The sequence below is a fragment of the Cetorhinus maximus genome, chromosome 22, assembly GCF_964194155.1.
Source record: "Cetorhinus maximus chromosome 22, sCetMax3.hap1.1, whole genome shotgun sequence".
In the NCBI taxonomy this organism is placed as follows: Eukaryota; Metazoa; Chordata; class Chondrichthyes; order Lamniformes; family Cetorhinidae; genus Cetorhinus; species Cetorhinus maximus.
This window is the reverse complement of record NC_135900.1, coordinates 46,539,635-46,562,838: the sequence shown is the minus strand read 5'-3', so window position 1 is coordinate 46,562,838 and position 23,204 is coordinate 46,539,635. Positions and strand designations below refer to the sequence as shown.

At 46.2% G+C, this 23,204-nt stretch overlaps 1 protein-coding gene across 1 annotated transcript in view; it reads left to right on the top strand.

Annotated features, from left to right (window-relative positions):
* cacna1c (calcium channel, voltage-dependent, L type, alpha 1C subunit) overlaps positions 1-23,204 on the top strand; it is a 1,337,968-nt gene that overhangs the window by 1,164,112 nt on the left and 150,652 nt on the right. Inside the window, exon 37 of the mRNA XM_078568241.1 lies at positions 15,226-15,353. Within this exon, the coding sequence (XP_078424367.1) occupies positions 15,226-15,353 (128 nt within the window). The remainder of the gene's footprint in view (positions 1-15,225; positions 15,354-23,204) is intronic.

Sequence of the window (23,204 nt, the reverse complement as noted above, 5' to 3'; positions counted from 1 at the left end):
GCCAGGGCTCCTGGCCTGCCCACCAACCTTGAGGTTGGACGGGCATGTCCTTTAATTGTATAATTGATCCTGTCAATGGCCTCAATTAGCCATTGACAGGTCGGTGGGCCCGCAGCTGATTTGCTGTGGGCCCGCCTTCCTTAAAATTTAAATGGGCCGGGATGACGTCAAGGGTTCCGCCCAACATCATCCAGCGTCATTTTACGCATCGGTGAGCGGGCCCCACCCCCTGCTCACCGACGGCAAAATTCTGGCCTGTGATGTCACGGCATTCCAAAGCAAAATAGATACTATCATGTAGGGGGCAGCATCACTCTCATTTCATCTTAACATGTTCACAATAAGTATTTGATAAACCATTTTCTCTTTGCAGCAGGGAGAATTTTCCGGTTGGCGAGTGGGGGCGGGGCCCACTTGCCGACGCATAAAATGGCTCGTGGTGACGTCGGGTGGGCGTCCCGATGTTACCGCATGTCATTTAGATTTTCAGTTCAGCGGGTGCGCAGCCGACTCAGCTGCATGCCCGCTGAACTGTCAAAGGCCTATTAAGGCCTTTTTAAAACTAATTAAATCAATTAAATGAGATACCCGTCCAACCTTAAGGTTGGTGGGCAAGCGAAGAGCCCAGGCGGCCTTCACATTTTTCATGGAACACCATCCACAGACGGGATGAGGTTTCATGACGTGTTTATAAATTAAATTAATTTTTTAATTAATGTTCCTCGACATGTCCCAGCTCATGTGACACTATCACATGAGGGGACATGTTTTAAAATATTTTCAATTCTTTATTTAAATGTTTGAACCTTAAACAAATCTCCCTGAGACACCTCTGTGCCTCAGGGAGATTTCTGCACTCTTTCGTGCGCATACGTGAAAGAACGCAGGCCCGGACTCAGGGAATCCCCCCCTCCTGCCCGCACAGGAAGCGCTCAGCGCTTCCGGGCGAGCATCACACATTGACGGGCCTTAATTGGCCCACCCACGTAAAATGGCGGCACACACCCGATCGGGGGCACCAATCGGGTTTGTGCTCGTTCCCACCCACCCCTGCACAACCTCCCCTGACGGGGGGAAATTCAGCCCAGAATGTTCTTTTCCCCAAGATGCAAAATGTGTAATCAAGCAGCGAATCCTTTTGACTTGCTATTTTCACATATTGATAAGAAAATGTTTTCCAAATCCTTTCCTGTAAAAGCAGTGTCTGTTTAATTAGTTAAACACTAACTAATACACTATCGATGGAATCTTCTGTGCCCGCTGGTGCTGGGCGTGTTCGGTGGCGTGAGCGGACAATATGGTGAGAAGGCCAAAAAACATTTCACAACGTCAGGAAACCAGTTTGTGATCGTCCGCTCAGCCCATTGATGGCGAGCCATGTTTCCTGCCATCGGATGTCAGGAACCTCTTGTAATACATCAGCATATCATTATAAGGCTAGCCTGGGGGACACATCTCCCCCCCACTGGAACGTCCGCCCACGCCGGCATGATTGCACGCTGACACCTTTCACAACAGCATGCACTTGGCAGGCTGCACTTTGAGGGGAACTTGGAGGTGAGTGCACAGTAACGTTGCAGAGCGCACGCGAGGGACACCTGTTAGACTTCAAGGTTGAGGCGAATGTTGCGGGGTTGGGGGGCACAAAGACTGCTCTGCGGTTGAAGGTAGCACAGAAGCACATGCGAGGTGGTGGGGGGTGGGCGAGGGAAGCAGCCACGCATTACGGACACCTTTTATAAAGTGACCATTCCTCTGTAGCTGAGACAGTTCAGGCCTCTAGCTCATCTGCCCACTCAAGCAACGCAGAGGCAATGAAGTGCCACTACGTGTTCCACAGCTTTTCACCCCTCGGGCACAGACTGCAAACTAATGAGTGTTTTAGTGGACTACAGAACAGTTGGACGACTGGGCATATTGTACAATCTCCTTAATAAAGTTAGCCATGGAGCAGGCACTGGTGGAGGCGGTCAAAGCCCCTTGCAATGTCATCATCCTGGTTTGGACCAGTCTCCCCCCATATTTCAAGCTAACAATGCAGCCTTGCAGCACGGGTTAGGAGAATGCCTGTGTCTGAGCTGAGAGCACAGCATGCAGTCCAAAGGGCAATGCTGCCACCAGTCGGTCAGATTGAGTGGGGCAGAGGAAGCCTGGGATTTGGGCAGCCATGCAGCGCACTAATCTCTGCCCATCCAAGGGGTGGCCAGCACTCTCCGGGATGCGTTAAGGGGCCTTCAGACTTAACCAAGTGAGGTTCTTAGTACACCCAAACTAACCCATGCCTCTCTCTCTTTCATCCTGCAGGAGGAGTACATCAGGATCATGGAGCCTGGTGACCTAGCTGTATGCTTCGTGGCATATAGAGAGTGGAGACAAAGGAGAAGAGAGTGACTGAGGAACCTGGCTGTGCAGAGGGAGGAGCTGCACCCTCTGGAAGAAGGGGTGGCTGGGGCTTTCACACACGCCACCGAAGAGCCACAGCGAGCCATCGCAGGTCAGCGCCTAGCTAGACCTAGGATCTATAGATGCCGCCTTTCCTTCATGCAGATGACCGAGAACAAGTGGCGTCAAAGACTGCGCATGTCTAAGGAACTGGTCAGTCACATCTGCCAATGACTGCAAGCTTTGGTGCCACGTGGACATGGAGGGTATTTACTGCCAGTGGCTGTGAAAGTGACAGCGGTGCTCAATTTCTACGCTACTGGCTCCTTTCAGGGTTCCACAGGTGACCTCTATCGCAAGACTATCACAAGCCTCCACCGACAAATGCATCCATGAGGTCACGGGTGCCACCTTCACGAGGGTGCACAGCCTTGTGCATTTTGCCCAGGACCAGGAGAGCCAGGATGCAAAAGCAATTGGATTTGCCCAGATCTCTAGTTTCCCACAGGTGCAGGGGCCAGTCACGTGGCGCTCAGATCTCCGTCGCAAAACACGGTCAATTATGTATACCGCAAGGGATTCTATTCGTTGACTGTGCATCTGGTGTGCCCCCACCACAAACACATCCTGCAGGTTTGCGCATGGTTTGCAGGGGGAGTGCATGACTCCTACATTCTCAGTCAGTCACAGATCCCTGATGTCTTTCAGGGTCCACAGAAGCTGCAGGGACAAGGGCTACCGCAGAGGATGTGGCCGATGACACCTGTGCAGTGGCCTCAGACTGCAGCAAAACGAAGTTATAACGAGGCTCATGCTGCAACTCATAACTTGGATGCTGAAAATGAGGTTCCGGTACCTGGAGCGGTCTGGTGGAGCCCTGCAATATAGTCCACAGAGGGTGTCACACATTGTCATCACCTGCTGCGCCCTTTACAACCTAGCACTGCAACGGGGAGAGGAGCTGGCTGAGGAGGAGATGCAGGAGGTGGAGGTCTCCTCCGATGAGGAGGACATTGACCGTGATGAGGGTGAAGAGGTTCTCGAAGGTGACAATGATGTCAATGAGGCCCTTGCACTGGCCAGATGAGGCAGGCGTGCTTGGGAGGTCCTCATAGCTGCTAGATTTGTGGAGGATGATGACAGTATGCAGTGAGGTACCATAAGATCCTCACATTGCATCTATGAACGTTTGACTCCAATCTGGCTTAAGGCAATGTACATACCCTCTGTGATAATGCTCCTGTCATGGAAATGCAGTGGAGGCCCTAATAGTCACTCAATTGCAGGATGATGATGACGACATGCAGTGAGGATTCTTTATAGATCTTCGCATAGCCTCTGAGAATGCCTGACTCCTGTCTGACCGAGGGCAGCTCATTTTCCCTCTGTGATCAGAGTCATATCATAGAGATGCAGCCATGAAACTTTAAAAGCATCTGATCCTTTGTCCGCCTTCAGCATCTGACCCATTCAGGAGCGTTGCGTCACTGGTCAGAGATGCTGAAGAGGTGGGGGCCAGCCCCACCCTAAAGGTGCTAGGAACACACAGAGAGAATGAGGGGACTCTGTAATGCCTGCCCCCTATGACATCCTGGCAGCAATGACAATCACAGTAGCTATACTGTAGGACACTGAATAAATCAGAAGATCATGAGGGAATGTAAAAAAGGCAGTACATTAATCATGGGTGACTTTAATCTTCATGTAGATTAGGAAAATCAAATTATCAGAGGTAGCCATGAGCAAGAATTCATAGAGTGTATTCAGGACAGTTTCCTAGAACAATATGTTATGGATCCAACCAGGGATCAAGCTATTTTGGATCAGGTAATGTGTAATGAGGCAGGTTTAATAAATTACCTTAGAGTAAAAGATCCCCTAGGAAACAGTGACCATAACATGGTAGAATTTAGCATTCAGTTTGAGAGTGAGAAACTTGGGTCGGAAACAACTGTGCTAAACTTAATTAAGGGTAATTACAAAGGAATGAGGGCAAGTTGGCTGGGAAAGGAGTTTAGTAGAAAAGACGGTTGATGAACAATGGCAGGTGTTTAAGAAAATAGTTCATGACTCACAACAAAGATATATCCCAGCAAGGAAGAAGGATTCTAGGAAGGGGATAAACCAACATGGGTAACCAAGGAAGTTAAGGATAGTATCAAATTGAAAGAAAAAACATAAAATGTTGCAGTAATTAGTGGTAAGCCAGAAGATTGGGAAAGTTTTAAAAACCAACAAAAGACGACCAAAAAATAATAAAGAGGGAGAAAATAAACTTTGAGGGTAAACTAGCAAGTAATATAAAATGAACAGCAAGAGCTTCTTTAAATATATAAAAAAGGAAGAGAGAGGCCAAAGTGAACATAGGCTCCTTAGAGAATGAGGCTGGGAAAATAATAATAGGAAACCAGGAAATGGCAGAGGAGTTGAATAAATACTTTGCATCAGTCTTTATGGTAGAAGACACTAATAACATAAAAATAATAAATAATCAAAGGGCAAAAGTGGGCGAGGAAATAAATACAATACCTATCACTGGAGGAAAAGTACTAGGGAAACTAATGGGGCTAAAGGCCAATAAGTCCCCTGGACCTGATGGGTTGCATCCTAGGATATTAAAAGAAGTAGCTACAGAGATACTGGATGCACTGGTAGTAAACTTCCAAGAATCCTTAGATTCTGGATAAGTCCCAGAGGATTAGAAAACTGTCAGTGTAATGCCCTTATTCAAAAAGGGAGGGAGACAAAAAACAGGTAACTATAGGCCAGTTGGTTTAACATTTGTCATTGGGAAAATGGGAAAAGTCCCAGAGGATTAGAAAACTGTCAGTGTAATACCCTTATTCAAAAAGGGAGGGAGACAAAAAACAGGTAATTATAGGCCAGTTGGTTTAACATTTGTCATTGGGAAAATGTTAAGAGTCTATTATAAAAGGATGTAATAGCAGAGCATTTAGAAATAAATAATATAAGCAAACAGAGTCAGCATGGCTTCATGAAGGGGAAATCATGCCCGACAAATTTATTAGAATTCTTTGAGGAGGTAACAAGCAGGATAGATAAAGGGGAACCAGTAGATACAATATATTTGGATTCCCAAAAGGCGTTCGATAAGGTACCGCACATAAGGCTACTTAATAAGATAAGAGCCCATGGTGTTGGGGTAGTATATAGCATAGATAGAGGATTGGCTAACTAATAGAAGATAGGGAGTTGAGATGAGGTGGGCATTTTCAAGATGGCAACCTGTAACTAATGGATTGCCACAGGGATCAGGGCTGGGGCCACAATTATTTACAATATATACTAATGACTTAGATGAGGGAAGTGAATCTACTATCGCCAAGTTTCTGGATGACACAAAAATAGATGAGAAGGCAAGTGGTGAGGATGACACAAAGGGTCTACAGAGGGATATAGACAGGTTAAGTGAGTGGACAAAAACTTGGCAGATGGAATATAATGTTGAAGATGTGAAGTTATGCACTTTGGCAGGAAGAATAGAGGAGCTGAATATTATTCAAATGGAGAAAGGCTGCAAAATGCTGCAGCACAGAGGGATTTGAGGGTCCTCCATGCATGAATCACAAAAAATGTAGCATACAAGTTCAGCAGGTAATAGGGAAGGCAAATGGAATTTTGGCCTTTATTTCAAAGGGAATAGAGTAAAAAAATAGGGAAGTTTTGCTAAAACTATACAAAGCACTAATTAGACCACACCTAGAATACTGTGAACAGCTTTGGTCCCCTTATCTAAGGAAAGATATACTGGCATTGGAGGCAGTCCAGAGAAGGTTCACTAGGTTGATCATGGGTATGGAGGGATTTTCTTATGAGGAGAGGTTGAGTAGATTGGGCCTGTACTCATTGGAGTTTAGAAGAATGAGAGGTGACCTTATTGAAACATATAAGATTCTTAGGGGGCTTGACAGGATAGATGCTGAGAGATTGCTTCCCCTTGTGGGAGAGTCTAGGACCTGAGGGCATAATCTCAGAGTAAGAGGTCATCCATTTAAGACAGATGAGGAGGAATTTCTTCTTTCAGAGGGTTCTGAATCTGTGGAGTTCTTTACTGTAGAGGGCAGTAGAGACTGGGTCATTAAGTATATTCAAGGCTGGGATAGACAGATTTTTAATCAGCAGGGGAATCAAGGGATATGGGGAAAAGGCAGGAAAGTGGAAATGAGGATTATCAGATCAGCCGTGATTTCATTGAATGGCGGAGCAGACTCAATGGGCTGAATGTCCTACTTCTGCTCCTACGTCTTATGGTCTTATGGTCACCATTGAGGTGCAGACATCAGTAGTGTGTCCAGGGAGTGTGAGGTCGGACCATCACTTCGGTCTGAAGGCTGCACAAAGCACAGGGAAGAGGCCCTGGACTGAGACACCTGCATTTATCTTGTGTAAAAAGTTTTCACATCTGAGTGACACAACACTGTTCATTAGAACAAGGAGCCATAGGCAGGGAGGCATTTTTGGTAGTTCATTGACAATAGTGAACATTATGTACAAGTGATTAACACCCATGCCCAGGCTATGCAACTACATCTTTTTAAAATTCCTAACACTGTCGCCACATCTTGGTGCTCCCTATAAATCCACAATGGAGGTGGAGGCAGCCTGCTGACTGCTACACTTTGCCTGTGATGACCTCGGTAGGCACCCTCTGGAAGGCCGAGATCTGGAGGGCCCCGGCCTGTTTTCTGGGTCCAGCTGTATGGCAGTGGCACCCTCCTTGTCCTATGGAGCTGGAGCTGCTGAGGTCACAGGAAGAGGAGATTTGGATGGGCTGGGCACTCCCGGAATCACCAGGATGGATGACCCCGGGGATACACCTGCTGATCCTCCTCCCTATGGATACCCAACCACCGTGGCTGACTCCTTGAGGAGAAGTCGTAGCTGAAGTGAGATTGTGCTGTCCCACACCCCTCTCATGTGCACACTGTTGGAGCCCAACTATGATGTCAGCAATGGAATTCAGCCCACGCAGCAGTGCAGGAGTGACATCCTGGACCAAGGCCTCCATGGTGCTGCCATTCTAGCAGTGTTGGCCTTGGTGCATTGGCATGCCCACGCTTATACCTCAGCCTGAAGGTGGCCGACCCCTCCATCATGCCTTGCAATCTGAGGAGTGCAGCAGACATCACTTCCTGATGTTCCTGAGCTTGCCTTTGCAGCTCCAGCAACTGTGACATGACCGAGTCCAGAGGCTCGTCACCTGATCCGGACTCAGCAACGTTCTGGCCTCCAGCGGTCCTCCGAATGCCAGGGACCTGGGAAGAACTTGCCACCACATGCTGTGGATCAGAAAGTGCAATGTGCTCACCAGATTGTGATCCTGAGGCTACTCTAAAGCTAGGTCCCACTGAGGTGTGTGTCCCTGCACTGGTGCAGCGTGTGGGTGAGCGCTGTGATGGGTCTTCAATGAAGGTGCCTTTAGATTCCCCTTCAGAGATTTCTTTGGGGCTTGATTGGAGGCCCTGGGTCGTGGACCGTCGGCTGTTTCCAAGATTTGCCTGCGGAATCAAGGGGAGATAATTAGTGCATGGCAGTGGCCTGTGATACATCACTCACAGCATGGTTGTCTGATGGATATGGCTCTGCTGGATCCTCACTTTATAGAGCACTACCGTCCTCAGCATCAGCACAGGAACGGGTGCAGATCCTTGCCGGCCAGCTTGATGGCTCTGTTTTCAAAGTCCGTGAGAACCTCGATTACAGGCGTTGTCCATTGGTCTGTGACCTCTCCTTCTTGTTGTGTGCCAGCTTGTCCTGCATGAATAGAGATGTAGAGAGTGTAAGCAGGAAGCCTGCCAGGCCAGGTGATAAGTATGCCTGGCATGTGTGGGTGGTGAGTAGTCCCATGGAATGGATGAGGACAATAAAGGTGTGTATGAGAGAGTGAATGGTGATGTCCCTTGAACTAGCAGTGAGACATGGCCCTCAAGGAGTCAACCAGGGGCTCTTGGCGCCCATAGGGAGGAGAATAAGCAGGTGCATATCCCGGGGCCATTCACCCAGGTAACTCCACAAGTGTCCATCCCATCCAAATCCCCTCTTCCTGTGAGCCCAGCAGCTCCACTCCACAGATCAAGGAGGGTGCCACTGCCACACTGCAGGACCACAAAAGCAGACTGGAGCCCTCCAGGTCACGGCCTTCCAGAGGACGTCACAGACAGGACGTCACAGTCAGCAGGCTGCCTTCACCTCCACTGTGGATGTCTGGGGAGCACCAAGACATAGCGGCAGGGTTAGGAAGGCTAAGAAGATATAGTTGCATAGCCTGGGTGTTAACCACTCATACATAATGTTCACCATAGTCAATCAACTCCCAAAAATGTCTCCCTGCCTATGGATCCTTGTTCTGATGAGCAGTGTTCATGTCACACAGATGTGAAACCTTTCTGCACAAGATAAGGACAGGTGTCTCAGTCCAGGGCCACTTCCCTGTGCTTTGTGCAGCCTTCAGACCAAAGTGATGGTCCAGCTTCACACTCTCTGGACACATTACTGATGCCTGCACCTTGATGGTGCTTGTCAATGCTGCCAGAATGTCGTGAGCAGGCGTCACAGAGTTCCATCTTTCTCTCTGTGTGCTCTCAGCACCTTTGAAGTTGGGCTGGCCCCTTCTTCTTCAACATCTGTGACTAGTGACACTGTGCTTCTGCTTCTGAAGGGGCCAGGTGCTGAAGATGGACAAAGGTCAGGTACCTTTAAAATTTCATGGCTGCATCTCCATGATATGACCCTGATCACAGAGCGCAAGTGAGCTGCCCTTGACCAAACAAGAGTCAGACATTCTCAGAGGCTATGTGAAAATCCATGGAGTGTCCTCACTGCATGTCGCCATCATCCTCCTGCAATCAAGTGACTATTAGGGTCACCACTGCATCTCCGTGACAGGAGCATTATCACTGAGGGTATGTGCACTGGATAAGCCAGACTGGAGTCAAACATTCATAGATGCAATGTGAAGAGCTATGGTGTCTCCTCACTGCATGTCGTCATCATCTGCCACAAATCTAACAGCTATGAGGGCCTTCTGAGTGTGCCTGCCTCGTCTGGCCAGTGCGAGAGCCTCATCGCCGTCATCATTGCCTTCGAGGACCTCCTCATCCTCATCCTCATTGACGTCCTCCTCATCAGAGGAGAGCTCCAGCTCCTCCAACTCCTTCTCAGCCAGCTCCTCTCCCCATTGCAGTGCCAGGTTGTAAAGGGTGACAACGATGCATGACGCTCTCTGTGGACTGTATTGCAGGGCTCCACCAGACCGGTCCTGGCACCAGAACTTCATTTTCAGCATCCCGATGGTTTGCTCCACCAAGTTGTAAGTTGCAGCAAGAACCTCGTTATAACTTCACTCTGCTGCAGTCTGAAGCCACTGCACGGTTGTCATCAGCCACATCCTCTGCAGGTAGCCATTGCCCCGAGGAGCCATCCCTGCAGCCTCTGTGGACCCCAGAAGATGTCAGGGACCTGTGACTGACTGAGAATGTAGGAATCATGGACACTTCCTGGAAACAGTGCGCAGACCATGTTTGTGGTGGTCGCACACCAGCTGCACATTCAGCAAATGGAAGCCCTTGTGGCAGACATAGTTGACCGCTTGTTGTGATGGAGATCTAAGTGCCACATGAGTGCAGTTGATCATACCCTGCATTTGTGGGAAACCCGAGATCTGGGCAAATCGAATCGCTCCTGCACCCTGGCACTCCTGGTCCTTGGCGAAATGTACGAAGTTGTGTGCCCTCGCAAAGATGGCATCCATGACCTCATGGATGCATTCATGGGTGGAGGCTTGTGGTGTCCCACACAATTACCTGTGGGACCCTGAAAGGAGCCACTGCTGTAAAAATTGAGTGTCGCTGTCATTTTCACAGCCACAGGGAGTGGATTCCCTCCATTGCACCAAATCCTGCAGTCACTGGCAGATGTGACCGACCAGTTCCCTAGACATGCGCACTCTTCGATGCCACTGGTTACCGGTCATCTGCATGAATGAAAGGCAGCAACTATAGTTCCTGGGTCTAGCTAGGCGCCAACCAGCGAAGGGTTGCTATGGCTCCTCAGCGGTGTGTGGGGAAACCCCAGCTGCCCCTTCTTCCAAAGGGTGCTGCTCCTCCCTCTGCGTAGACAGGCAGCTCTGTCGCTCTCTTCTCTGTTGCCTTTGCTCTCTGTATGCTATGAGGCATACAGCTAGTTCACCATGCTCCATGCTCCTGATGCACTCCTACTGCAAGATGAAAGACAGAGATGCGTGGGTTAACTTGGGCTTTCTATGAACCTCTCTTGGTTAAGTCTGAAAATCCTTTAACACATCCTGCAGAGTGCTGGCCACCATTTGGATGGCCAGAGTTTAGTGCACTGCATGGCTGATTCACCTCTGCCCCACTCCACCTGACCGATTGGTGGCAACTTTGCTCATTGGACTGCATGTTGTGCTCTCAGCTCCTCCACCAGTGACTGCTCCATGGCCAGCTTAGCAAGGAGATTGTACAATGTGCCCAGTTGTCCAACTGTTTGGCAGTCCACTAAAATGCTCATTAGTTTGCAGTCTGTGCCCGATGGGTGAAAAGCTCTAGAGCACTTGGTGGCACTTTCATGTCTCTACATTACTTGAGTGGGCAGGTAAGCTAGAGACCTGACTCCATGCACATCAATGTGGCTGCGTCTGAACTGTCTCAGCTGCAGAAGAATGGTCACTTTGTACAAAGTTTCCCTCATGCATCGCTGCTTCCCTCCCCCCATTTCACATGTGCTTGTACACTACCTTCAACTGCAGGGCAGCCTTGTTCCCATCAACGCACCTCACCTGCAGGCAGCCCTTGCGCCCCCCCCCACAATGTGCCTCAACCACAGGGCAGCCCTTGCCCACCCCCCCCCAACCTTGAAGTGCAACAGGCAACCCTTGCGAGTACTGCACAACATTACTGTGCACTCACTTCTGAGTTCTCCTCAAAATGCAGCCCGCCAAGTGCATGCCTTATATATGCTGTTTTGAAACACGTCGGCGTGCAACCAAGTCGACTTGGGCGGTCGACCCAGCAGGGGAGGATGATTCCGCCGGGCTGACCTTATAATGATATGCAGGTGTTTTACAATGAGGTTCCTGACATCTGATGGCGGGAAACGTGACCCGGCATCGACAGCTGAGTGGATGATCACAAACTAAATTCACAACGTCATGAAACCGATTTCTGGTCTTCTCGCCATATTATCCGCTCACATCGCCGAGCATGCCTGACATCAGTGGGCACAGAAAATTCCGCCCATGGTGGCAGCGAATGGACAAACCCAAAACCTCACAAAAAAATACAGAGAGAAACTACAATCCTGCAAGACAAAAGAAAATTTCACAGAAGCATTCTGACCTGAAGAAAAGCTCCAAAAGCATAAGCACAGAGATGATTCATCATGGTAAAGATCCAAAGAACGGCTTGGAAGCTGAAGACAGAAATTTAAAATTCCTCACTGCAGCAGAAGACTTGGAAGTCCAGCCTTAATTCCCAGAGTGCACAGTCAGGAAACCTAGCAGGGGTGAGGTAAAACTTTGAAATTCATGGATTCAGAGAGTCCTGAGAAACTTGTAAATAGATCAGTGGTCAAAAATTGCCATTTAAAAAACTTCAATGCAAAAATCTGATTAACAAGTTGGTGCCTGAACACACAATGGTCTGAGTTCACTCCAAGGAGATAATTAATTAATTAATTTGGAAGAATTGCGACTAAAGAATCGGATTTAAAAAGCAGCAAAGGCCAAGATTCAATGCTTTTGCAATCCTAAAGCATAGTGCTGAAATGGAGAAGTCTGCAGCTATTCGATCCAAACAGCTATTGTTTAAAATTTTTACAAGGCTGAGCGTGAGCGCCACTGCACTGGGTGTCCACCAAAACTGGCAAGCACAGATATACCCTTTGACTTCAAATGAATGGCGATGCCATCTTGAATTTCAGCAACTCCTTAAAGCTGAACCTACACTTTAAAGTTTTTTAACCATGGATCAAAAATCCACTCTTCCAGATTAGTATAGACATATCCAAGGCCCAGATCAATCACATAACTGGGGACTTTGGAGAAAAAGATTCCTTCGATACGTGATTGCTTCAGGTCTGGATAGAAAGACAGAAACTTTATTCAGTAGGCCCAATGGCAGATGACATTATTGCTAGACAAGGAATCAATGAATCATCTGCTAAATTTGAAGAAGTACTAAAATCATTTGATATTTATTTTAACCTAAGAAACGACAAAATCCTTGAAAGGACTAATTTTAATAAGTGTGTCCAGCAGCCAGAAAAACCTGTCAACTCATTCATTAATGACCTGTACAAGATGACTGAAGGCTGTGAATCTGGAGACCTAAAATCTGAATTTATCATGGATAGAATAGTTGTAGGAGTAGCAGTCTACACACTCTCAGACATGCTGCAAGCGAAGGATGATCTAACCCTCGAGAAAGGTATCCAGATTGTTAGGCTGTCTGAACTCCATGTTCAGACAGGTTCATTTTAAGAGGAGACAATAAATTGTTGTACAAAGGATACCCCACAGTCCAGTTGGTTAAACAGCACAGAAACAGCACCCCAGGCCAAGGGAAGCAATACCCTAACTGCCCAGTAAAGCGACCATTCCAGCGCTGTGGAGCAAAGCGACCCCACAGGCAAAATCAATGTCCTGCAATTTCAGTCCAATGCTTTCAATGTAACAGAATTGGACACTTCAGCAAACTGTGCAAAGTCAAAACATCTAAATGCACAGAAAACCCAAAGATAGTTCATGAGGTCGAGACTGCACACCAAGAGGGCACCAAGAGCCATTAGGTGAGGTCAAAGATCCTGGATTTTCATTTTGCAATGCGAACATTTCAGTTAATGGCCATCTCACAAACTCTAAATTGGACATGGATGCCAGGGTTAGGGCCCTATTGGACATGGAACAATGGCTGAGAGATCTCTGGCTCCGAGCAACAGACACACCACTCTATGGGCCCAGGGGAATCCAACTTCTGGTCATAGGCATGATTTTGGGACCACTAAGGTTTGGCAGCAAACAAATCTTCGATCTGATGTTTGTCATCCATAACCAAGTTTTTTTCCCTCTGGAACAGAGGTGCTTGTGTAGCCCTGAATCTCCTCAAAAAAGCAGAAGATGTCAAGACAACTACTGTCGTAAACTACACAGAACTTCAAGTTCCCAAGAGCTTAAACAAGAAATAGTATCCTGACTGGGACATCAGCTCTGTACTGTCTTCTCTCTCTGCAGAGCAGGTTTGTCCATTTTCGTCACAGGTGCTGGAAAGTCCTCATTGGTTAGACTAGCCAACCACTCAGATGGTTACCCTGACGCCTCCAGTGGGGAATAGACAAGGGTGCACCAACAATCAGAAGAGCCTCAACCCCTGGCTCTAATGATTGTTTATGAGGTCAACACTGTGACCACAGAGTAAACGCTGCAACTCCTGGCCAGCATAACAGTGCCACGGATGCTGGAACCAAGCAGCAGCCATTCATTGCCGACAGCAGACCACACAGCCAAACACAAAGGCGAGCTTACTAAAAAACCACATCCTCATAACAGGAAAGGCCATCTTCTGTCACAGAGTGCATCACAACGACCCATACGGCAATGGAAGAAGAGGCAAAAAACAACACGGAGGCGAGCACAGCGTTTGTCCACTCCACCAGAAACTGGGTGGAACAACAACGGCAATCACCGCAACTGCCAAATCAACAAAGAGCGGTTCAATACCAAAGAATGAAAAAAGAGGATAAAAAGATACCCAAATGCCAGAACAACCTCCAAATCAACAAAGGTTACCTGCAACAACAGAGCCTACCACTCCTCCGACAGTAGTGCCAATGAAATATGGAAGGGTTATAAGACCCCCAGACTGCCTGTACCCATGAACTCAGAGACTTGAACGGGGGAGGTGGGGTAGTAATAACAATGTAAATAGATGGGATAAACTAGAATAACTTGAAATACATTGGATAAAGTCTTAAGGGCAGGCGTAGCATAAGGGTCTGCCACAGATAGGGTTAACATGGGGCTGAGTACAGTACCAACCACACAGTGATGTAAGAGAATACGTGACTCTCACCTAGAGGTCAGTCTAGTGTTAGATGGAGCTGGGTGCACAATCAAGAATGGAGACAGCGCCTAGCTTGACCCCTTGTAGCTCTTGTAGTTAATAAATACATACAGTTAACCTACTTAAGACTATGAAGACTTCATTAAGACCTACTGAACAGTATCCAACACCCTACAACACCAGAAAAAATAACCTAATCCTCCCCAACCCATTGTAGCATCCAATTGTTTCTTGACCTCCACTGCTCTGTCTGAAAATCTCTTGGTGTGAAGAGCAATTTCCTGACATTGGTCCTTTAATGTACATGTTGGGCAAGTAGAGCAGCTGTATATAATGAGTGAACAAAAATGATATTTTTGGCAACATATAAGTCAGAGTGTCTGTTTACCATCCAGGGATGGCATGTGTCAGTGAGTAAGGCTAATATGTACTTTGGTGAATGTGAAAAGTCTGTGTTGTCAGCACTCAAGAAGGTATATGAATCTCTCTGTAGGGATAGTATGCTCATTTTGCAACTACGTTAATATGCAAGAATGCTAAATGACTGCTACGTATATCAACATATATCAACCTGTGGAGATTCTGCATTGGTATACAGAGATTCTTATGTTTCTGGATATCTAAAGTAGCTATTACCAGGTAATGTTTCATTACCCAACTGCATTGTAAAGCCTGAATCTCATACTGGTCTTCTTCTTGAAGACTGAATTTGCTCCACACTTAATATAATGTATATATTTTTTCTCAGATCATCAACCTCTTTGTGGCTGTAATCATGGATAATTTTGACTATTTAACTCGTGATTGGTCCATTCTTGGTCCTCATCATCTGGATGAATTTAAGAGAATCTGGGCTGAGTATGACCCTGAGGCCAAGTAAGTGCTGTCACTTAAATCTCAGAATGTAAAACATTCATTTTAGATGTAGTATGCATTTCTTTCATTTGGTGTTTTATATTCTGTGTTAATCTGTCACAAACTCTCTGCCAAATGCCATATTTATCTGTATCTTAGACTCTCAGCTGTACATTATGCATTAGCCTAACTCCCAAACTCTAGGCCTGAAGAACCACCACTTCTCTTTCTAAACTCTGAACCATACATTATATGCAAGTATAACATAGATGTTTCTCTTTGCTACACTTAGAGAGTCAATGTAAGCCCAGTGTAGGAAAAAGAAAAGAGTGCAGAAATCAGTTCCTGAGACAGGTTTCTGCCTAGTGTGCTATCCTGATTTGTCCCCAGTTTCATAAGTGAAAGACTCATGGCAGTTCACCTATAGCTCAGCCATAACCAATATGCCAGCGTCATCAGTGCTTATGCCCCAACCCTTCACTCTGATGAAGAAGTTAAAGAAAAGTTCTACGCTGCCTTGATGAAGTCCTCACTGCCATCCCAAAAGAAGAAAAAGGTCATCTTTCTGGGGACTTTAATGCAAGGATTGGCCATGGCTCCGATGTCTGGAATGGGAACATTAGGGAAAACAAGGTTGGAAAAGCCAATGCAAATGGCATCCTCCTGCTGACAAAGTGTGGTCAGCATGGCCTCATTATAACAAACACCCTCCTCCACCAGAAGAATAAATTCAAAACCACATGGAAGCATCCTAGGTCAAAGCATTGGCACCTCCTGTATTATGTCATTGTTCGGGTCAAAGGTCTAAGTGATGTCTGTATCACTTGATCCATGCGGGGCACTGATGTCAGCTGGGCAGATTATCAACTTGGTCAATGAACATCCACCTTGCAATAAGACATTGCAAGATCCAAAAGTCCAAGAGAAACAATCAATGTCACACCTCTAAAACAGCCCAATCAAAGAGAGGAATTCCAAGTGCAGCTCACAAACAATCTGGAAAATCTTCACAGATCCAACTCAATTCCAGAACATTGGGATCAAATACAGTCAGCTGTAGTTGATTCCTGTGTCCAGACCATTGGGTTTGAGCATCGTTATCATCCGGACAGGTTTGACGAAAATGATGCTCAAATATGTGACCTCCTGGAGCAAAAACAAGCAGTCTTCATTACCTGGCAGAACAACCCAAGGTTGCACTCAAGAACATAACATAAGAACTAGGAGCAGGAGTAGGCAATTCAGCCCCTCGAGCCTGCCCCGCCATTCATTACGGTCATGGCTGATCTCATTTCGGCCTCAACTCCAATTTCCCGCCCTCTCCCCACAACCTTTCAACCCATTACCAATTAAAAATCTGTCTATCTCCTCCTTAAATTTATTCGGCTTCCCGACATCCACTGCACTCTGAGGTAGTGAATTCCACAGATTCACGACCCTTTGAGAAAAGTAATTCCTCCTCATCTCTGATTTAAATCCACCACCCCTTAGCCTAAAACTATGGCCTCTCATTCTAGAATGCCCCCCAAGGGGAAACATCTGCTCCATGTCTACTTTGTCTATCCCCTTTAGATTCTTATATACCTCAATTAGATCTCCTCTCATCCTTCTAAACTCTAGCGAGTATAGGCCTAAACTGCTCAATCTCTCCTCATAAGACAAGCCTCGCATCTCTGGAATCAATCTAGTGATCCTCCTCTGAACCGCCTCCAGTGCAACTACATCCTTCCTCAAGTAAGGGGACTAAAACTGTGCACAGTACTCTAGGTGCGGTCTCACCAATGCCTTGTACAGTTGCAACAACACTTCCCTATTTTTATACTCTATTCCTTTAGCAATAAATGCCAAAATTCCATTTTACCTGCTGTACCTGCATACCAACTTTCAGCGATTCATATATATTACATCTGCAGGATCCCCATTATCCACTTTGCTTGTCACATCTTCAAAGAACTCTAGCAAATTAGTCAAACACGATTTATTCGGCTTCCCATCAGTGCTTATGCCCCAACCCTTCACTCTGATGAAGAAGTTAAAGAAAAGTTCTACTCTGCCTTGATGAAGTCCTCACTGCCATCCCAAAAGAAGAAAAAAGTCATCCTTCTGGGGACTTTAAGGTTGACACCCAAAGACAGACTTGGAATTAAAGGGCGTGTGGTGGGAAGAGAAAGCCTGAGAGATCAGCAATATATTTTTTTATTTATTCTCTCACAGGATGTGGGTGTCACTGGCTTGGCCAGCATTTATGGTCATCCCTAATTGCCATTGAGAAGGTGGTAATGAGCTGCCTTCTTGAACTGCTGTGCTCCATGTGGTGTTAGGAAGGGAGTTCCAGTGACAGTGAAGGAACAGTGGTATAATATGCTGATCATAATGACATGCAAGCCAGTTTTGAAGCCACCAGGGCCACCTATAGACTGAGGTCAAAGGGACAAAATCCCTTTCGTTCACAGGATGATGTTTCTATTCTTAAGAGTGACAATGCTATCTGTCAATGCTGGAAGGAACATTTTGAACAACTCCTCAATCGTGAATCTACAGTGTCAGCTGATACTTCCAGACTATCCCCCAGGTAGAAATGTATTGGTAAACCACCATAGATGGGAGAGCTGCAACAAGCAATCAAATAGACCAGGAACAACATCAGGAACATTTCATTGCATTCATCGACCTAGCTGAAGCATTTGTCTCAATAAATCACAAGGCTCTGTGGATTGTGCTCCAAAAATTTGGATACCCAAGAAACTTCATCACAATCCTGCAATTGCTTTATGATGATATGACTGCGATTGCCTTGGGTGGAAGATCAAAAACATGCCTTCAAAATCCAGACTGGGGTCAAGCAAGGCTGTGTAATAGCCCCCCTACTATTTGTAATCTACCTGACAGTGGCTATTCACCTCATCAAAGATTAATTGCCCTCTAGTATAAGTATTAAATAGTCTAGATGGAAAACTCTAAACTCGAACGTCTCCACAGCAAAATTAAAATGACTCCCATAGATATACATGATCTATATTTTGCAAACGACTGCAGTGCCATTGCCCACTCTGCACCAGATTTTCAAGTCATCCTTGATACATACGTAAAAGAAACTCAGCCTGTCCTTGAATATTGCCAGAACAAAATTCATATATCAACCCACAACTGGTCATCCAAGTATTCAACCTCCCATATATGTTAAAGTAGAACTCTGGAATATGTTGAGCGCATCCTATACCTAAGGAACCAACTCTCTCAAAAGGCCACCATTGACAAGGAGATCCAACACTGGATTGGCTGCGCTAGTTCAGCCATCTACAAACAGCAGCAGGGAGTGTTCAACAACAAAGAATCCTCCGGCAAAATTTTTCCCTTGGCGGGTGGGCTCGCCGGGAGTGGGCGGGGCGGTCGGGAAGCCAACTGCCGCCCACGATCAGGACTGGACCGCAATTTCATGCTGGCAGGCCAATTAAGGCCCGCCCAGCATGAAACGCAAGGAGCAGCACTCAGTGCTGCCTATGGGCGGGGGGAGGAGAGCGAGCGGGCCAGTCGCCAACTTTGCGCATGCATGCAAGTGAGCATTTCATTATCTCCCTGAGTCACAGAGCTGCCTCAGGGAGATGAAATACTGTTAAAAAAAAAATTAAGAAAATAAAAATTTAATGAAACATGTCCCCTCATGTGACTCCAACACATGAGCAGGGACATGTTATTAACTCAATTTTAAAACTTTTATTTTATCTTCATTTGCTTTTGGAAACCTCATCCCACTCTGGATGAGGTTTCCAAAAAATGCAAAGGCTCCTTTGACTTTTGCCTGCCGGCCAACCATTAGGTTGGATGGGCAGTGAAAATTTTAAGTTAATTGATTACTTAATGGCCTCAACAGGCCTTTTAATTGTCAGCGCACCCATCAACTGAACTATTGCACGACTGAGCATTGACGTTGGCACGCTCTGCCGACATCAACGGGCGTCATTTCATGCTCCAGCAGGCCAGGCGTGCACCTGTCCGCCGAGGGAAAATTTCTGCCCTTTGTGTACAAGGCAGTTGTCGACACCACACTCCTGTACTGCAGAAAAACCTGGACTGTGTACCAGCAATACATAAGAGCGCTGGAGAAATTCCATCAGCAATGCCTCTGCTCCATAATCCAGATTCAATGGGAGGACCATGGAACCAATGCTAATGTCCTTCTTGAAGCTAACTCCACAAGCATTCGGGCAAAACCCCTATTCCTAATAATGGTGAGATTGAGCAGAGTCAACATGGATTTATGAAAGAAAATCATGTTTTACAAACTTGTTGGAGTTTTTTGAGAATGTTACTAGCAGAATAGATAAGGGGGAAGCAGTGGATGTGGTGTATTTGGATTTTCAGAAGGCTTTCAATAAGGTCCCACACAGAAGGTTAGTAAGCAAAATTAGAGCTCATGGGATTGGGAGTAATATACTAGCATGAATTGAGGATTGGTTAGTGGACAGAAAACAGAGAGTAGGGATAAACATTGTCAGGATCATTCTCAGGTTGGCAGGCTGTGACTAGTGGGGTACCGCAAGAATCAATGCTTGAGCACCAGGTATTCACAATCTATGTCAATGATTTGAATATGGGGATCAAGTGTAATATTTCCAAGTTTGCTGGTGACTCAAAACTTGGTGAGAATGTGAGTTGTGAGGAGAATGCAAAGAGGCTTCAAGGAGATTTGGACAGACTGAGTGGGCAAGAACATGGCAGATGGAATATAATGTGGACGAATGTGAAGTTATCCACTTTTTTTCATTCAATGGGATGTGGGTATCGCTGGCTATGCCTGTATTTATTGGTAATCCCAAATTGCCCTTGAACTGAGTGGCTTGCTAGGCCATTTCAGAGGGGATTTAAAAGTCAACCACATTGCTGTGGTTGGAGTCACATGTAGGCCAGACCAGGTAAGGACAGCAGATTTCCTTCCCTGAAGGGGCATTAGTGATTAGCAATTAGATAATCGACAATGTTAGTTTTTTATGGCCATCATTAGACTTTTAATTCCAGATTTTTATTGAATTCAAATTCTACTATCTGCCATGGTGGGATTTGAACCCTGGTACCCAGAGCATTACCCTGGATTTCTGGATTACCAGTCCAGTGACAATATCGCTATGCCAACAGAAATCCTGAGTATTTTTTAAATGGGCTATGCCTGCTCCTATGTTCCTACAAAATCTACTTTGATGGACTGGACATTGTGTCTGGATGGCCATCTCCCAACCAGGTCCTGTTCTGTCAACTTTCAGATGACCAACATTACAGGTCATTACATTACAGGGGAGGACAAAGAAAATGCTTCAAAAACATTCCGGAGCTCTCATTGAAGCATGGCGGCATTGACTTGGAACTCAGAATGGAGACCGATTGTCCATCAAGCTTTGAGTCCCAACGTCTTAATGATGAGGCATAGCGGCAGCAGAGAAGGGAAGAAATGAAGCAAATCCTGCACTTCCGAGCCCACTGCCTCATGGGATGTCCTGCCCATGTACCCAAAAAGCTGCATGTCAAGAATTGGCCTGTTCAGTCAAATGAAAACCCATGGCAGAAACTTGTTACCCTGAGTAGATGTCATCGTCAAATTGAGGGATGCCCAGCTATGATGATACTGGCTTGAAAGTTCTGAAGTTTCTCTGGGGAATGCATCTGTAGTAGGTGTAGCCTTAGTCTTTGGCCAGGATTTTCAATTCTGGGTTGGGATCCTGGCCGCTGTTTCAGTCCTTGGTCCCAACCCCGCATAGATTTTTAAAGAACCTGGCCAATTAATGGCAGTGAGTGGACTCACCATTCATTTGAGGATGGCAGGTGGGTTCATGAGGCTGGAGGGTCAATGTGAGGCCTCCAACATGCACACTTTGGCAGCCCCACCAGCCAAAGTGGAAACCTGCAGATACGTAATAGAGACAATGTTGAGACGCCCTCTGAAGAAGTCAGTTTTTTGTAATTTAAAAAGGTCATAACTTTCTGGCCGTGATTGTGGAGGGACGACCCTTCCAGGGAAGACCCAGTAGCCACAGCAGCTGTTATGAGTCAGGGGAAGGTCCATTGTGTCACCACCCCTTACCATCCTGAGCCCACCACATTGGCCAGGATATGATCCAGACCAAAGTTCCAAAAATAGCATTCCGTAATATTCCAAAAATAAACTAATCAAGGGGGAAAAGGGACGGAGGAAATAAATACAATAACTATCACTAGAGAAAAAAGTACTAGGGAAACTAATGGGGCTAAAGGCCAATAAGTCCCCTGGACCTGATGAGTTGCATCCTAGGACATTAAAGGAAGCAGCTACAGAGATAGTGGATGCACTGGTAGCAATCTTCCAAGAATCCTTAGATTCTGGAAAAGCCCCAGAGGATTGGAGAATGGCCAATGTAACACCCTTATTCAAAAAGGGAGGGAGTCAAAAAACAGGTCAAACAAATAGGCCAGTTAGCTTAACATCCGTCATTGGGAAAATGTTGGAGTCTAATTTAAAGAATGTAATAGCAGAGCATTTAGAAATACATAATATAATCAAGCAGAGTCAGCATGGATTCATGAAGGGGTAATCATACCTAACAAATTTATTAGAATTGTTTGAGGAGGTAACAAGCAGGATAGATAAAGGGGAACCAGTAGATGTAATATATTTGGATTTCCAAAAGGCGTTCGATAAGGTACCGCACATAAGGCTACTTAATAAGATAAGAGCCCATGATGTTGGGGTAGTATATTAGCATGGATAGAGGATTGGCTAACTAATAGAAGACAGGGAGTTAGGATAAGGGGGTATTTTCGAGATGGCAACCTGTAACTAGTGGAGTGCCACAGGGATCAGTGTTGGTGCCATAATTATTTACAGTCCAGAGAAGGTTCACTAGGTTGACCCAGGAATTTTCTTTTGAGGAGAGGTTGAGTAGGTTGGGCCTGTACTCATTGGAATTTAGGAGAATGTGAGGCGACCTTATTGAAACATATAAAACTCTTAGGGGGTTTGACAATTAGATGCTACGAGGTTGTTTCCCCCTGTAGGAGAGTCTAGGACCAGAAGGCATAATCTCAGAATAAGGGGGCGCCCATTTAAAACAGAGATGAGGAGGAATTTCTTCTCTCAGAGGGTAGTCAATCTGTGGAATTCTTTACTACAGAGGCCCGTAGAGACTGGGTCATTAAGTATATTCAAGGCTGGGATGGACAGATTTTTAGTCAGTAAAGGAATCAAGGGTTTTGGGGAAAAGGCAGGAAAGTGGAGTTGAGGATTATCAGATCAGCCATGATCTCACTGAATGGTGGAGCAGACTCGATGGGCCGAATGACCTACTTGTGCTCCTACATCTTATGGTCTTATGGTCTAACGTTGCCTGCCCACATTGCCACCTGAAAATCTCAGGCGGCATAGCCACAGTGCATTAGTAGGCCCTGTAGTTAACATTAATTGCCCTGAATGCTGGCCTAGCCAGTGATGCCCACATCCCATGAATGAATAAAAGAAAAAGAATTGGCTGCCTGCCATGAAGCAGCAAGCAGCTAATCCATCCCCAAGCCGCCCTTAATGAAAATGGCTCAGAGTCAGGATGGTGGCAGGGAACTGTCACAGAGGCTGGCTGCACAAATTTGCCTACCTACACATGCCTACCTACCTCCAATCTCAGCCCTGACAAGTTTGAAAATCTGGCCCTCTGACTGTAAAGGGACACCTGAAGAGACCTGGCACAAGGCCCAGTTTCAAAACTCTTACAGTCCAAAGGATTTGAGTAATTTCTGGTGGCAGGCCAGGACATTTAACATAACTCAGGCAGCCAGTGGGGCTGGCAGAGGAAAATCTACCCATTTATCTCCTGCTCTTTGACAGCAAGTATAACCTGTATAACCTATTAACCC